General features: G+C 37.3%; 1 protein-coding gene across 1 annotated transcript; it reads right to left on the reverse strand.

The window, feature by feature from the left end:
* Nucleotides 1-1,094: 1,094 nt before the first annotated feature.
* Nucleotides 1,095-12,565, reverse strand: LOC109040647 (lysosomal acid phosphatase). The gene is made up of 7 exons (XM_019056636.2): nucleotides 11,940-12,565; nucleotides 10,052-10,150; nucleotides 8,387-8,626; nucleotides 5,816-5,995; nucleotides 4,954-5,077; nucleotides 3,539-3,753; nucleotides 1,095-1,391 (listed from the first exon to the last, which is right to left on the reverse strand). The coding sequence occupies exons 1-7, from the start codon at nucleotides 12,093-12,095 to the stop codon at nucleotides 1,221-1,223; spliced, it is 1,185 nt and encodes a 394-aa protein (XP_018912181.2). The 5' UTR covers nucleotides 12,096-12,565; the 3' UTR covers nucleotides 1,095-1,220.
* Between the last annotated feature and the right edge of the window lie 5,013 nt (nucleotides 12,566-17,578).

Consider the following 17,578-nt stretch of genomic DNA (forward strand, 5'->3'; position numbering starts at 1 on the left):
TTGTCGGCCAGACAAGCACGCAGTTGTCATTTGCTGCATGGGTGTATTAAATACTGTATTAGTGAGTATAGAGTGTATTAACACTCATTAGTATGCAAGAAAAAAATCGTAGCGAATCGATTTAATTCCTCAATTAGCAGTTTAGAGTGGGGCTTAAGATAGAGGAATAAATCAAGTGATGAGGTTTAAATTTGTGATAAGATACAGCCACACTTCTTTTTTTTTTCGTAAGTTTAAGGCATTCGTTAACGAAGTCTCCGGAGAGTAAAAGATACCTCTAACTGATACTAATATATTTAACAATTGAGACCCACTGGAGGGTATTCTACACATCCGATTGTTGAAATTATTGCAAGCACAAAAAGTTATCTATGGCTGATTATGTTGGCAGGTTGGTATCTTCTTGCCGCGGCTAAAAAAACCCATTTTAGTACGGTGAAGTGAATTTAAGTCCCTGGTGGTGGATGGGATAGTTACCTTTTCGTTATTCAGTGCTTTTCTGCTCATTAAAGTAATTTCGCGCTCCCTCAACCTAATGAGACCGTCACTTCATGCTACATGACATTTACAGACAAATATTTTTCTCACAGCCGTATTTTCAGCTGTTGGTGGTTATTCCAGCTGATTTAAACTTCAAATTATTTTAAATGTTTGAATTTGTAATCCCTGAATTGATGTTGATACAATTAATATAAATAGAACTAAAAGTTTTAGCTCAACCTCAATGTGTCGGCCTTTTTAAAAATTGACTATTGCTGGTTAGTGAGATACTACTTATTAATATCACCGCAGTGGATTGTATAGTCAACTTAATCAAGGCGTATCGTGAGAGGGGGATAGGGGAGAGGGGGAGTGTAAGGGGGGATGGGGGGCGTCTATGACAGAAGTAAAACGTCAAATAAGAGACGATGTAATAAAGGGGTGGGCGACAAATGACAAATTACTATTTGCAAGAATTGGAGGGGACGCCTTGATTGCATTCGAATAGAAATGTTCAACGAAAATTTCGATTCCATAGGGTGTAAAGGGCTCACAATGCTTCTCATATACGCTGATTAATCAACATTTGAAGAGTCATTCATCATATTCAAGTATTGCTTCCGAGTTTTTTTATTTTCTTATTTTCGTTTCTTTTTTAAACAAACATTTGAATACACATGCAACTGAATTATTATTTGACTAATAATGATCGATGTCAGATGCGGACCGCTAGGATTTCTTTACACGATTTCGCATGATTTGTCAAAATCCTCGATGACTGCACCAATTGAAGCAGATGTAAACGTTGTGATGTCGCACATTTCATCATTCTCTCCGTTCTGGCCGTCTCCGCAACCTTCAATTTTCAGCACTGTTAAATTCTCATCGGAATAACTATTTTTGTACATGATCTGGAACAACAAAGCAATATTTCCTCGTTGTAGAAAGATTTAATCCTCGGCATCATAATATGCATTACTGTGAGGTATTAAAAAAAAGCTCTGATTTCTGATTATATTTGTTGCAGGCAATTGATAATCGCCGGAAATTTGCAAGGTACGAGTGAATTAATAGGAAAGTACACAGTTCAAAAATAAGGGAACAAGTGTAAAGTACTGATTATTTTGTCGTTATTGTGAACACATAATTTTTGATTCGTAAAACATGGTCGTGACAAAAGGCATACTCTGAAGAGCATGTAATGGAATTCAAGACCTTGGTTGGGTTTGGATGGGAAAGGCAACTAAACTAACTCTGCAACAATGCGTGTAGTATCATGAAGGGTTTCAGGACATTTTGTCAAATATTTTTTGTCCGCGCACCTTTTTTGTCCAGCAGTTTACGCCCACATGTAAAATAAGCAACAGTGACTTGGTCCAAGCGTTATATTTTAGTCGGTATGTAAAATTATATTCACAATATGGAACTGAGAAATTGAGAGAGAGAGGGAGGTGTTGTTATGGTTGCTAATTTTCTAAATGTAATGTTATTACTTTCTCCTTTTGAATCATCTTTTTAAATTGTCATTGGTGAATATTTGGTTTTATTTCTATCCTTAAAATATTGAATGTACAATATACCTTTTATATGTATGGGTACTTTGTTTTCTTTTTTCTTCAAGAAATTATTACCTCATTTTGAAAACATTTATATTTTTAAAACGTGACAAATATTTGTAAAACCTTTTCCAAGCGACATTAATCTCAATGAGCCGCAGTTGTGCCGACAGAAACTGCAAAAATGAATAAAAGTCAAGAAACCAAGAAATGAACCAAGAACACCAAGAATGACCAAGAAACACTCAATCTTTAGTTTTAACCCATTTGTACATCGATCTTTTAGAGTCAAATACGTCAAATTTTGAGCGTTTCGTTGCGCGTACACCTCGCTGCAGCACAATAAAAACACAAAATGTAAAAGAAAAAATTAAAGTGCTTTGGAAATCATTAAATTTGACACGGAACCACCAATATATAAAAAGCACACATTATATTATTATTCTCCTTTGATAAATTGATACATATTTTTCCCCATCAATTTAAATGAGAATAATCAATGCAGAGTGTGCTAAAATTTCAAAATCATGAGTTAAAAAACGCTGACTATGCTAGTATGAATACTAAGCCGAACAGAGCGGAGCGGCGTGCTGCCAGCGCGAGAGGCTCACTGGCGCCTACAAACCTAAGTGGATACTTCACGCATTGCACAATGCTTGAAGTATCCACTTAGGTTTGTAGGCGCCAAATGCGTATTTCGCGCTGGCTGCCTGCCCACCGTGCGGCGGCGCCTGAAGCAACTATATCACAACAGAGGTGTTGCACAGTATTATACGAAATTGAACGCATTAAGAATGACAAGCATCCTTTAAAAGTACAGATCTTTCCTCGCAGAATAAATTAAGATACTTATCGTACACAGGAAAAATCGGAGAGTCTTTAGCTGAGGCAAATACAGAGGTTTATCCAGTTCAAGTATAACAAGGTGGGAATTTCTTGAAAGATAATTAAGTCCTTTTACACAAAGAGGTGTAGAGAGTTTTAGTGAATTTTGTATCATGGAATTGATGCTCCCCCATTTTTACCAAAACTCTCAACTATATTATTCTCCGTTAGACCAAACAGACAAAACAAAAAAACAAGCAAACCCTCATTCTTCCAAGACATTATATATTTTCATCCAAAAACGCCGTGAGCAATTGTCGTTTGTATTTACATGTGGGCCAATTAACTTTGGGTCTCAACTGGCACGTGGACCAAAACTCCCTTGCCGAAAAAAACGCGTGGATGTAAATTACTGGAAAAAACAGGTGCACGGATAAAAAATCGTTGACGAAATGTCCTATAACCATCATGAAGAAATGAAGGCGCTGCAATCCGTAAGCTTGCCTTTGAAGGCTATCACCCATCTAATCTTTATTATGCCGATGCGTACGTACTGTTCTGGAAACATTCTTCTGGAACAATTTCTGGAAACAACATGTAAGCCGCTTGCAAATTTTTAGGTTTGTTAGGTTAATCATTAGGTTGGTTTTTTACCGGAGCGGTTCATTGAAATTTACCTTCACTCGATATTTGTCACTAATTTCATGGAGTTCAATTATTAGCGCTGCTCCGTAGGAGGGTCTTTCAGTAATTTCAGGCTTGATTTTCAGGCCTCGCCATAGGTACACCAAGGCGAGATCGCGTGCTGAATACAAACTCAATCGGGACTGAGAGTTTCTCTGCTTATCAGCTTTCCGCAGCATATTTGATAATATTTCATTTATGAGGACACCTGTTGAGGAAAAAGAGAGTAAATTAATTAAGAGATTAAATGATTTACCGAGTTAGATTTCGGGAGCACATTAGAACTACGGATATAGAATGATTTGAGTAAAAATGTACGAAGCAATAATTTCACAAAAAAATTAAGAGATCCTTAAAAAATTCCCTGCAATTTTGCAAGAAGACGTACCTAGGTAAAGATTGCAAAGTAGTGAAACTTTGGAAACATTTTTGTTTATTTTGTTTCTAAGCATTAAACGTAAAAGACTAATTCTGTATAATAAGCTATCGCTTAATTAAACTAACAAAACCAAACCATGGACTGATTCAGACCTATGCCACACAAACGTACTAAGTATGACTTATAGTTATCAATTTATTTGGAATGGCAACCCTGAAAAACGAACTTAATTGTTCAGATCTAATTTATTGCAATCAAACCCGTGAGCGTGAGCTAAAACTTCAGGGGGCGCAATTTTAAAAACGAAAGGAAGGTCAAGCTCCTCCCCCCCCCTCCGCCGAGAAGGGCGATTTTCAAAATTAGAGATACTCGTAGTGACGCTATTTTCCGTTGTTGGCATGGAAAATATTTTAGTTTTCGAGTTTAAAGGTGAGGAAATCTCCTCATCATCTTCAGATTGATCTTCAGAGAAGGGATGGGTTTTATTTCTCCCCGTCAAACCTTCAAAAATATTTACGAGGCGCAGCGCAAATGCGTTCCAGCGACTAATACCAGCTGCTAATATCTCTCTGATTAGTTTTGATAATCCGAGAAAACTTGGGGGGGGGGGGGCGTTCCCATACACACGCCGTCACGATTCGAGACGTGTCCCAATGGAAAAAGGTTGTAGTGACTTTAATAATATAAATTATTTTGTTCCGAAACAACATAGCAGCAAAGGTGCCGGACGAAAGTGACATTTTGAAATTAGAAGGTTACAGAGAAGAATAAAAGTCAATTTAAAATTTGCCCCTTTCTGGCTCAATTTACCATTCATCAGAGTTTTCAAAGTATCTATTTTTCTGGTCTTAAATATATTCCTTAAATATCGCCTTATAATCGTAAAAAAAAATTGTTATGAGTACACTTCGAAAAGGGCGCGCCGATAGCAAATTCTGATAATAAATAGGTAGCATTTCAAATACTCATTAGTGTCATTGAGAGAAAAATTATGTTGCAATTTCATAAAAAAAATTGATCGATTAATACCAGATTTTAGTTTAATCATCTCGGGTGGTGCAAAAAGTCGTAAGTTGTCAATTTTTGCGAGTGATTGCAGTTTATCCCAGGAGTCACCCTGTGCCCACTTTGGCAAAGAGAGTCCTTGCTCTTGCTGAAAGAAAAAAATGTTAAAGAGGAGTGTCATGAAAAGAATGCATTCGGGAACGGACGATTCTCATCTGAGACGAATAAAGTATAGGGACATTGAGAGTCTTGCATAATCGGGTTAAGAGTTAGATCGCGCTTTAAAATCACAGATGGATTGTCTGCGCACAGAAATAGCGTGCAAAGAGTAGCCAATTATTAGACTTCGATGGTTTCTAAACTGAAAAAATACATTATAAATCAGTTTAAAAGACCAACTGAGCATCTTGCTGCCATTCTTTGAATAAACAGAGCAAAATTAGATGAACTCTGAGGAGAGGGAACTCTCTCTCTATCTCTTCATTCCGTTCATATCTCGCATAGATTGAATGATGACAGAATCAAGATTCTAATTACCAACCACTTACTTAGCGGATTCTGATTGCTGAATGGAAAAAAAATTCAATGGGTCAAACTTTAAATATTGCAGTTATGGACTCAAAATTTCAGTGCCTGATTCAGTGCAATTTTTAAAACTAAATGTTTAATGAGTATTTTGTTCAATGTTTTATGTACCTTAGCAAGTCACACTAACCACGTAATTAATTACCATCTAATGATAAAAAAAACCCACTTTTGCCCATGGTTACTATTAATATAGAGTTCAATTTGAAAACTACCTATAATATCGGTAATTTCAATCATAAATCTTTCTCAGTGATCTTCTTTGCTGATTATTTACAGTAGAGGATACAGATATACGTACCGCAACTAACAGATTATCATAGATATGGTAAATGTCGTAGATGGATTCTATTTCCTGGCCCGTGTTCTTTGAAATGTTTGAGACAAACTCATGATTTTCATCTAGTTTCTGTTTAGCGATTGCTTTCCATTCTGTTTCCACTTTTGACAGTAGCGGGCAAGGTTTACGGACAGCAAGAATCTGTAAAGTAAAATCATGAAAAAATGTAAATATGCAGATGCTAATCCATTTGAAACTGCTGTCAACGTGGAGCTGATGAGTTAGATTCCGCAGGATCAAAAAAAATATGCATGTTTTTTTGTAGTTTTAAAAATATATTAATCATTCTGAGAAACACGGTTGTCGGTTCTGCTATGCCCCTTGAACACGTCACAGAGTAAGTTCAGAATGATTATCACAGCACTTCTTCAGTAAAATGTTGAATTTTTCTCCTAATTTGAACGGATGGCCTAGTAGCAGTGTTATCCTACGTGCTCTAAAAATGATAGCTCCGACGGCTAAATTAAAAAATACATATGCTTGAGTGTGACGTTGTATGTCTCTGCTCATACTCTATTTTTAGAAATATAACTCCCTATAACAGACTTGTAGGATCCCAATCATACATCTGTTAGGGCAACCGATCATCTGCTACTCTCCGCATATGTCCATACCAAACTAGCTGCCTGGTTTTGATATCGTGCACTTTATTGTTCTCAACTCCCACTATTTGGACGTATTTCTATCAAACGGAACTATGTGCATTATGACGTGAGCCCCGTTATGCACACATTCTTATGGGTCTCAGGGCTCATGTCTGAATACACGTAGTTCCGTTTGATAGAAATACGTCCATTTCACCCACTCGTTCATTCCGAACGTGCTCTCTTCACGAGATCGAAAGAAGGCGACGTGGACGTCCAGTAGAATGTTGGTGGCAGGGAGAGGAGGAGGAGATCAGAAGGTGTCATTTGCCTGATGATCTGTGGGAGGGTCGATGCCAATGGCTATTGGGAGTCGCAGAGCCCTCCAGTGTACTAAGGTAGCGGATTAATATATGGACTGCGTTTTGCAATTTAGACCCATAAATTCTGGCCTGGTTTAAAAACAAAGTATGTGCCATTAGTTTCCCTATGTACGTAACTGTTTTTTTTTTTTTTCAGATGAGCCAGAATTCATTGTTCCAAATTGCAAAATGCAGTCCATATATCGTTACTTTCCGTCCAAAGTATCACAAGCTCCATGCGGCGCTCCAAAATTTCCGGCGCCATTTTATGTTTTTACAAAGAAATTGTTGGTTGAATCTATTTGAAGAGTTCACTGAATTTTGCCGGCAGCACAAAGAAAATTCAGCGAACTTATCGGCAGCTTCGTTGAACAATTTCTCTGTGAAAAAATGAAGTGGCGGCGGAAATTTGGAAACGTCGCTTGGCGCTTGTGATACTTCAACCGGAAGGTGATCATAAGTATGATCTAACCAACAATATTCCTTGAAATTATATGTGCTTCTTTTCTTTGCATGTCATCGTTTTCTTCTGTGATTGAAGATAAACACTCCGGTAATCTGCTATTACGTTATCAGCAAAAGTTAAATACTTCAAAAAAGTCTTGAAGATGGCTCGCATGGTGCTCTGATCGTTCAAAAGAAGTAGGAAAACACGCAACAGAAAATCAGTATCTGAGATATCTAAACAAGTCAGATAATTTTTTTCACGGACTTTTCCTTCCTTTTCTGTTCCTCTTTTGGTCTAGTTTTGGTATGTTTTCTCCTGAAATGAATATAAATTAAATTAAAAGTAAATAAAGTAATTACATCTCTGACCATTATGTTGCGAACTTTTTATTATTTATTTCATCCCTAAATAATAACAAATTCGCAGCATAATGGTCGGATCTTCAATTTTTTTTTATTAGTTTTAATTTTATGTTTATTTTTATATTTGCTGCTTCTCATATTTAAATGCTAAGCATATCGACGGTGTAAGTCGGCAATCACATAACTCGATTTGCGACGTCGCAGACTTCCTGTCATACTTTATCTTCTAAACGGAAAGCTACTCAACGGCTATTCTTTAAAACTGCAGCGATTTTTCTTCTCTACGCGAAGAAAATTCTGCAAAAACTTCAAGGAATGATGTCAATTTGTTCTCCTTTAAAAAAATAACAAAGAGGTGGAGATCTTCAGACACCGCAAACGAGTTATGTGATTGCCGACTTACACCGTCGATATTCAAATATAACATGAATAAGACAGATTTGAATCCCCCAAACAGTTACAATCAGATAAAAGGAACCAATGGTTGACCTGAACTCATCGAAAATATGGATCGCGTTAAACAGAAAGGAACCAAGCCACATCGGCCATTGCCAAATTTAATCGAGCAATTTAATTTTTTACATGAAAACGGATGTACGGATTTTCGTGCAAATTTCAGTGGATTTTCTCTACAGTACAAAGGAAATTCCTTAAAAATTTCAAAGGAATCCACACAAACATTCTCTCGTAAAAAATTAAATTGCCCAATTAAATTTGGCAATAGCTGATGTGGCTTGGTTCCTTTCTGTTAAACGCGGTCCATATAACTTACTCACGTCATCACATGACAAAGGGGCCGTGTGAACAGGGATCGGCTGCCACTTCAAAGCTGTATTCCAAAGTTGCACTCCGACTGGAGGATAAAGTCCCGCTAGAACAAGACTTGCACTCATGAGACACCGATCAAAATCGCTTGAGAGAGCGTATGTTTCCGTCGGTGAATATTTGGCAGAGAGAAACCCATCGTAACGTCGTCGCAAAAAACCTCCCAGCTTGTACATCCCAACTTTTCCTTTCTAAAACAAACGAAAAAGTGAACTGCACGTAGTTTCAATCCTCGACATCTCCGATTATGTAGCATCACGTCCATGATAGTGGACTCCATGCTCACCCTTGATATATTTGCCTACGCATCTCGTCCAAGATCTTGGACCCCATGCTCATCGCTAAACTTCTCACTTCCTTGCTTGAGCATGGAGTCCAATAGCAAGTAGACGTCTCTCAGTTTTAAAGTTTATCATGATAGAAAATCGTACACTTCTCTTATCTACTCTAACTTGAACTAACATAACCTAACCTAACCTAACCTAACCCAACATAACCTAACCGAACCAATGCAAAATTGTTTAAGAAAAAACACTTTTTTTCGTCTTCATTTCACCAAAATTGTCTTAATAAATTTGTGGATCACATGCTCGTTTGTTGTCAAAGAATACCTTCATCCCACAATTTTGGACGCTATGCTCACTTCGGTTTTTCAAAAAAATCATCCCTAGTTAAAGTGAGCATGGAGTCCAAGATCTTGGACGTGATGAGCAACCGAAAATATATAGCTGAGCATGGAGTCCAATATCATGGACGCGATGCTACATTACCACATCTCCTCCACAGACTCCTCTCCTTACAAAGCATTTTAGGAAGCAGTTTCATCATTGTTCATCACGATTTTAATTTGTTTTCAGTTTTGAGACCTACGTTGTTTTATAGCTCAAATCTCATGTACGTACTTATCTGGAACAGAAATATGAGAATGGCCTCTCACAAAGGCCTAAGAGGCAATGTGAAATTTTACCAAATCAAGGCTAACATGAGTATAAGCACAAGGCAGTGATAATATGATCATAGTCAATGATGACGTCATATACTGCATACGCAGTGCATTCCCTTAATGGTGAGAATGCAGTGCATGACGTCACCATGGCTATAGTCATATGATTTCTACCTTGTGCATGTGCACTGGTGACTCCACCCGCAATAGTTCTTTGGAACATGAGTATGTATACTTGGCTCGTCAGTGTTCAAACATTGTTCATGCATTGGATTAATTTGTCCGTTACGAAACCTTGCATACCCATCAAACTTCTGGAAGGGATTGAGACAATTCCAAGACATCAGTGGTTATTTCTTTTTTGTGTAATTTAGAAACTCGACTCTGAGAATGTTAGTTGCTATAAAATTTATTTTTGACTTCTGTATGGAAAATGCAGGATTTTATCCACGTAGCATTTCATGATGTACAATGACATTCAACTGCAGTGACTATTGAAGACGGATTAAGTTAGTTAGTTAATTTTATTAGAGTCGCTCAGCATACAAATTATTATTTTCAAGTCGTGAAATATATACGTATTAATAAAAGTAGAGTTTTCACAGCAGAAACAGAAGCATTGAAAAAAACGGTGTAGATGGACTCTTCAGTCCTTTTTTATACCTCTACCTACCTTTAAAAGGACGCCCAGGCCCTCCGGCCAAAATGATTCGCCTTTGTAAGGATCAAGGGGGTAGGATTCCTGAGGTGCTGTGTCTCCATGGCGGTAAATCTATAATATTCGTGAGAAATATATTTATTACTCATAAAACTTACTTATCCTCCTCATAAAATCAATAAAATGAAAGCACACCGTAAATAGTTGGATCATAAATTTAATAAAATTGCACGCAGAAATATTTCAAGACAAAATGTCCATTTTATGATTTCAACTTTTCTTTTTCAACTATAACGATTTCATTGTGAGAGAAACTCGCTCTCTGATTCTTTCATAGCTTTCAAAGCTCTTCATTTCACTCTCGTTGGCTCTCATAATATTTTTAAAAGCAGAATCGGCTCTAATTCTCCACCTCTCCCTTCCCCTCAAAAATAAATACCTAAATAAAATATCTCAGCTACACAAGTGGGTTGTTAGTGCCAATAATTGACCCTTGAAGTATGAAATTGTGTAGGTGCTCTTTGACCGTTTTTCATAGTTTGTTTGAACCTTCTTCCTAATTTTAGCAAATATAACAAGTGTAATAAAGACATACTTACTCCTAACTCATACTTATCCATACTTTATCCATTCGGTGCTAAACCGTATTTTTTTAAAATGGATAGCAACAGTACGGCTTAATATACAATGAAGGAATTGATTGCCATAATTGATATTGGAAGTCACTGATGCATTAAAATATGAAAAAAGTGTTGTGCAAGTTACAGCGATAGCTCAAGATCTGGTAAGAATTTTCATATGGTTCTTCGAATTTTCTCTATTTCATACAACTAATGCATCCTTGCATCTCTCCCTAGGTTTGTTTCCATTTTTCCACCGAAAAAAAAGTGAAGTTGATTCAACATTCTGGATGTAAAAAAAAATGTGCGAGAACCTATAAAATTCTTAATTACCCACTATAGCATGTACTTTAGCAATGCCAAGATGTAAAGCTAACTGCTGTGGCGGGTGATTCAGCATTTTTTAAGTTTTCGCAAACCTTTTTTTTACATCCAGAATGTTAAATCAACTTCACCTTTTTTCGGTACACACCTGACTCTTCAACTCTGCATGTCTTTCGTGCCTGCATGAATCGTCACCCCTTTGACCTGAGGGCGAATCTCAAATTTTTCGTGGACCCTGTTTTACAAATTATAATCCATGTTTTTTGGGCCTTATGTGGAAATCGAGGTATACGCCCTAACGTCAGAGGAGCAACGAGATTGGTCCTATAGACAGTCCTTAATATAATGCACCACTAGACAAGGTACGAATTTAAGCATTCTGATACATGTTTCCTGGTCAGAATTTCACGTAGAGCACGATTCGCGCAACGAAAACTAATGAAACAAACTCCAAACGAAGATATTAACGTTTTCATTTCACATTGGTTACGAGGAATTTGAACTGCCCGCTGCCAAGAAACTCAAAAGCTCTTTGTGAGTCAAATCGCGCACTACAACGGTTTCAACAAGATTCTCAATCGAGTAATGTTCATTTTCCATCATGTATTGTTCAAACTATAAGCAATTTGCTACAGCTGAGCCAAAGCGTCAAGATTGAGGTTGCCAGATTTTTATATCGCAGAGACTGTCATGATAACGTTTAGCGCGCGATGTGAATCACGCGGAACATTGAGTTTTCATGAGCGGGTGGTTTGAATTCACGCATCAAGAATCATTAAATATCTCTGGAAGGAGTTAATTTTGGTAATTTTCGTTATGCGCGTCGTATTTTACGTAAAATTTTAGTTTAGAGACATGTATCAGAATGCTGAAATTCGTACCTTGTCTAGTGGTCCATAGTAGGAAAGTAGATGCTGCACCTCTGAGCTTGTTCAGTACATTGAAATGGATATACTTACAATACTGACAAATCGCAAGGTAGGCTCCGCTGTCGGGATGTTTTGATGTATGAAGAATCCAACACAGGTAGATGTGATACATATCAGCAGCACAACTAGCGTAAAGCCACCCCTTTTCCAAGATTTAGAGCAAGGCTCGGCTTTGCCTGATACCATTTTAAATTTTCGTCCGAACAATATTACGCGATGTGTTGTGGGAACAACTTGAGACGGTGAAAGAAAGAAAAGAAGAGTGATCACTAATTCTTGAGAAGGATACAGTGCGTATCAAACACGTCATAGCACCACCGAGAAAATAAGATTTTCACTAGAGCTGCAAGATAATTCGTTAAGAGCACTCGATAAGAACTTATCACAAACACATGTCTTGTAGAGGTCCGTTCTGTCAACGTTTTTACTTTTTTTGCATTAGTGTTGAAGAGAAGATTCTACCTCCCGAAGGTTCTGGGTTTTATTAAATTTTGTGTTTTTTTGTCATTTATTTACTAGTTTAAAACACGTTGCTGCTCATCAATGCCTGTAAGAAAGTTGGGCATTCGATTCGATAGCAAAGCAACACACCAAACGGTTAAACTGAACAGTATTGAGCATTGAGAATTGAGAGGTAAATCAAGTGCTCAAGCTTAAGTCCATAGTTAGATAAAATTAGCAAAACGTGACAGATTTTGTGGAGTTCAACCACTTACTAATGGAATCCTCAGATAATAAGATGATCTTAAGTGATGTCAAATAAGACAGTATTTACAGATTTTCTTAAATAGCATGGTATCTCGCTGGTGCATTAGTTGATTTGATGCTGTCTCTGATAATTTTAACACTCCTCTGCAGTGATCTATGTAGTCCTCTAACGTGCAGTTGTATTTCCGCTAATTTATCGTTCATTATGAGTATTATCATTTTCATTCCTCCTTTATTTTCTTATCTTCTTCTTCTGATCTTCTAAAGTTGACCATGTATTTAATTATGCTGGAATGTTTGAGCAAATCTTTTGCAATTGTGTTGTAAAATTTAAAGGTTGACATATGAATCCGATAAAACGATCTGGAAATTTTACAAAAACAAATTGTTGTCCTTTTATTGTAACGGGTGAATTGTAATTATTTAACGAGCTTTTTTTCGATGTATGAGTAAATATTGCGGTATATATTTGAGTATTTAAACATATACAAGTTTACAAATAGCGATTATGATTATTCGGACCAAACAACCATGCAATCTAACATATGTTTATTTGCCAATTATTTTGTTCATTTATTGCACGATATAGAATATGAAAAAATTACATAATTGTTTTTGCATCTCAGTCTCATGATAGATTCTGTTTGTGTCATCACTTAAGCGGTCATAGAATATAGTAATACAATGAATACACTCGAGCGCATACGGCATACCGTGTTCCTTCAAAGCGCCCTGAACTCCTAAGCATGCAACAGGTTATACACTCCTGCAATCGTGCTCCGATCCCGGCGATTTTCAGAGATCCTAATTTCGTTCCGTCGTTCTCACAAGTTTTTCATTCTTAATGCTCTCAGATCTTGGACATTCCGAAGAGAAGCTCAAGGGAATAGTTTTTGAAGCAGTTATTGTGCTTACCACAATTAACAAACTGTCAAATAAGAAGTACACGTCTAAGAGCGTTTTCATTTCGAGCCCAGTGTTGTTTGATAGATAAAATAAAAACTCTCGATTTTCATCAAGTTTTCTTTGCATTATTGAATTCCACTCTGCGCGTTCTTTTGATAATAGTGCACATAGTCTAGCGACTCAAATTTTCTGCAGGGAAAATAAAAAATGCAAGCAAATTCTTATAGATAAAAGGATATCCTACGTGAAGACCAATAAATATTGTCTGTCAAAATATAGCAATTTTATAAAACAGGTAAGTAGAAAGAGACGTAGAAAGCAGGCAAATATCCACAATCCTTCAAGAATTGCAGGCTCGTGTTGCACACTGGTTGGATAAATTGTGTCCATCGCACCACGGGCGGTGGGTTGGCGATTAAAATGCTCACTGTCCTGTGCGCGCAATGCGTGAAGTATTCCTGCAGTCTCGCAGGCGCTAATATGCGTTTAACGCTGTGCGCACTGAATTAGACGCGATTATTCGAGCTCGCGTCAGAATAATCACGGCATCGAATAATGGGGCTTAAAAAGCACATGTTGTGTTTCGACGCCAGATGAGTATTCCAACGTTGCATCTTTTCTCCCGATAAAATATTTTTACCGAGAAAAGTTAGGAAAGTTCTTTATGTTCGCTTTTGTAGATTGAACGGATCATTGAGCAAGGTACGAAGTTAAGCACTCTGATACATGATTCTTCCCCAAAATTTCTCGTTAAACACAATTTAAACAATTTAAATGAACAAGGTAATGGCTTAGAGTAATGTCAAGTAATAAAGAACAGCTTGATCAGCCCAAATGAATAAAGAGGGAGAGAATTAAAACATGGGTAAACAAGGCTGAAACATTAAAAACACTAAAAGGCAGGACGTTTCGAGTTGTTACCAGCTCATTTTCAGCTGCAAAAAAGCACAGAGAACAAGTAAAACATTAAGTAACGACCTGACCTTAGCCGTCAACGGCTGGGGTCAGGTTGTCACTCAATTTTTTCTTGTTTGTTGTGTTTTTTGCAGCTGAAAATGAGCTGGTAACAACTCGAAACGCCCTGCCTTTTAGTGTTTTTAATGTTTTAGCCTTGTTTACCCATGTTTCAATTCTCTCCCTCTTTATTCGTACATTCGGCTTTGTTTTTGTGCTTTATCAGCCAACATGTCGAATACGTCATTCTCTATGCCAGGATGAGAAAATGAAGTATCGATTTATCTGATTCGAGTCAACCCCCCAAAATATTTGTTTTTAGTCGTGAAAACCCCCTCTAAAATTTTAGCGAGGCGAAACGACACTAATGTGAAAATGAGAAATCTCAGTGGGAAAATTGCACTTGGAGCTCTGTCGCCCGTCTCGGGGGCTTAAAAAGGTAAACTTGTAAAATTAAACAAACACTCAGACATGGCAACGGTCGTAACTTAGTTGCGCCCTGAAGTGTCCATTGTTCCAACGCCCCGGAGCACTCGGCGAGTCCTTTTGTTTGCTGTGACGTCATCATCGACTCGCGGCGCGCAACTCCTTTGCCTGTGAGCGGGTCTTCCTATTCCCCGTCAAAATATTTACTCTTATCCACTGCCCCAATTTAAAGTTTCAAAGTGACTAGAGAATCCCGTCAAGGAGGAGATCGGCTCCCGCGAGCTCACCCTTGACCCTCAGTTGACAGTCCCTTCATCGACCCGCGTTGTTTCATGCACAGGAACTATCGTAATTGTAGCTAAGAGTGGTTTTGAGCCTCTAGCCATTGTAGGTTACGTTAAGGTTGATATCGACGGTGAAACTACCAAATCATGTATCTCGTTTGCGGTATTTAAAAATCTGCGCTCGAATTTTATTTTTTTGAAGTAGACCAAATCAATATCATTCCTTGAAATTTTCACAGAATTTTCTCCGCACGAAGAGGAAAAATCACAGAAATTTTCAAGACTGGACGTTAAGTAGTTTTTCATTTAAAAAATAAAGTATGACAGGAAGTCTGCGACATCGCAAACCGAGATACGTGGTTTGGTAGTTTCACCGTCGATATCTTTGAAATCTTGCATTTTAAAACTCAACATAAACTCGAAAGCCGTACTGCCGTGCTGAAGGAGAACGCCGTATGAACATTCAAGAGTTGTCACCTTCGATAAAATGTTCATTTTTCAGGAAAGTTATGAATATTTTTCCATTAAATTTTCAAAATCTTTAAGTAAAATTGCGAACTGAATTATCTGAAAAATTGGGAGGGAAAAACTCATAACTTTGCTAGGAATTTTGTATTTTATCGAAGGAAATTTGGCAACGCCTAAAGGTTCAAACAGCGTTCTTCCTTAGCACGGCAGTGTAGCTCTTTTGCCACTATTTGCCTAAACCTCATAAAGCGCGTCGTACATCTTATACATATATAGATTTTAATAGCATTATGATCGCGAATGAGTGTCAAAAGAAGTGGAAGGTGGATCTTGGATAGTGGCGTGGACGAAGTTGCGCACTGGTTAAGCGTTAAACGACACTTTTGAGATTTTCCATAAAAAAAGATCAAATCTCGAAGAGGAGGATAAATTAAAAATGTAAAAAAAATTGACGAATTGCGTTTCCAACCATGCATCATCTCCATGTGCATGAAAAAGAGAAGGTCATTGACGTCATACAGCAAAAAACTTTGAAGCATACATTTTTCGTCTCTACTAAGGCAAATTCTGTCACTATTATTACATTTCTAACAGTCAATAGAAAAAAATACGGCTCTAGCATCAAAAACCTTAAGAAATTGTGTAATTTATATCACAACCAGGTACGTGGTTTACGAATATCTCCAGAACCAACGAAAACGAGAAATCACCTACGAATGTTTAAGTGAAGGAAGGACAAAAGGTCGTCGGTTCAATTTTGTAAACTAGAATCTATTGACGACATCAAATGCTATTTTCAGAGCTCTAAAGAGTGTTTTTTTTCTCACAGGACGAATTTCTATTTTCGAATTTTCTGGAATATTGCTGGGAAGAATAAAAGAAGAATTTACAAGACTAGCGTAACTTTCAGGTGTGTAGTACGGCAAGTGAAGAAAAGAACTGAAAACATGCTCAAGACAAACATGCATTTTTGCCGAAAGTCTGTTGAAATTTCGAGAAGAGACGACAACTCAACCATACTTCGGTATATTCTTTAAAACAATAAAGCCTTGCTGATCACAGTCTTTTTGATTTCCATCCTTTTTCAGTTTAACAATAATCACGACGCGGCGTCAAATGTTATGGTCCAAGGACCTCTTAAATCCAAGGCAACTTTTTCCTTTTCGTTTTTCTCTCTTAAAATTTAATGGAAATTTGATAGAATTGATAATTTAGAAATTATAAAAATCTTGGGAGGAAATGATGCTATTGATTATGAGTAAATGATGAAATTTTATGACCTATGCTAGAACTCCTCTTCATCGGTGAGAGGGTTTCTATTTTTAGCGCTGAAATTTTTTTTGCACCGAACGCGTTATGTTTTCCCCCTTCATTAGGAATCTTGTCTACGAACAAAGCTAGCTTCGTGTTCATTTCGTGAATAGTAATCATCAGATTTTTTACGGACAAAAAGAATATTGCTCGTGCGTCTCGGCTGGATTGCATTTTGCAAAAAGGAACCAACAGCATTCCAATGTTGCTAGGATTGTGCAACTTACAATCTTTGCAATAAAGTTACTGGCATTGTGCAAAAAATTAAAGTAACCAAGGTAATTTTCGTCTTGAATTTATGGTTATTTGGAGTAAAGATAAAACTTGTTTGGGTGATCAGTGTTTATATTTGCAAGGTAAAATCATTTGCACAATCTTAGCTATATTGGAATGCTCTTGATTCCTTTTTGCAAAATGCAGTCAAGTTGTTCCACGTTCTTCGTCATGTTCAACCGGCGGTAAAATTGTAAATTCGCGAGTCTTGCGTGTGGTGTTTCAAAATCTCGCTTCCATTTTAGCCGCGTCAAAAGCAAACGATTCAACCCTGTTGCCAGAAATTTTCACGGAATATGCTTCATACAAATTAGGAAAATCAGAAGAGTTCTCAAAGAA

Source organism: Bemisia tabaci, chromosome 8 (assembly GCF_918797505.1).
Source record: "Bemisia tabaci chromosome 8, PGI_BMITA_v3".
In the NCBI taxonomy this organism is placed as follows: domain Eukaryota; kingdom Metazoa; phylum Arthropoda; class Insecta; order Hemiptera; family Aleyrodidae; genus Bemisia; species Bemisia tabaci.

What these genes read in the sequence shown, in the direction of transcription:
- LOC109040647 (XM_019056636.2), bottom strand. Translation starts at nt 12,095, where the DNA reads ATGGTATCAGGCAAAGCCGAGCCTTGCTCTAAATCTTGGAAAAGGGGT. An exon ending in GCCTGGGCGTCCTTTTAAAG is followed by an intron (nt 8,627 to 10,051) that starts GTAGGTAGAGGT and finishes CGTTTGTTTTAG; the next exon opens with AAAGGAAAAGTTGGGATGTA. An exon ending in CCCCTTTGTCATGTGATGAC is followed by an intron (nt 5,996 to 8,386) that starts GTGAGTAAGTTA and finishes TTTACTTTACAG; the next exon opens with ATTCTTGCTGTCCGTAAACC.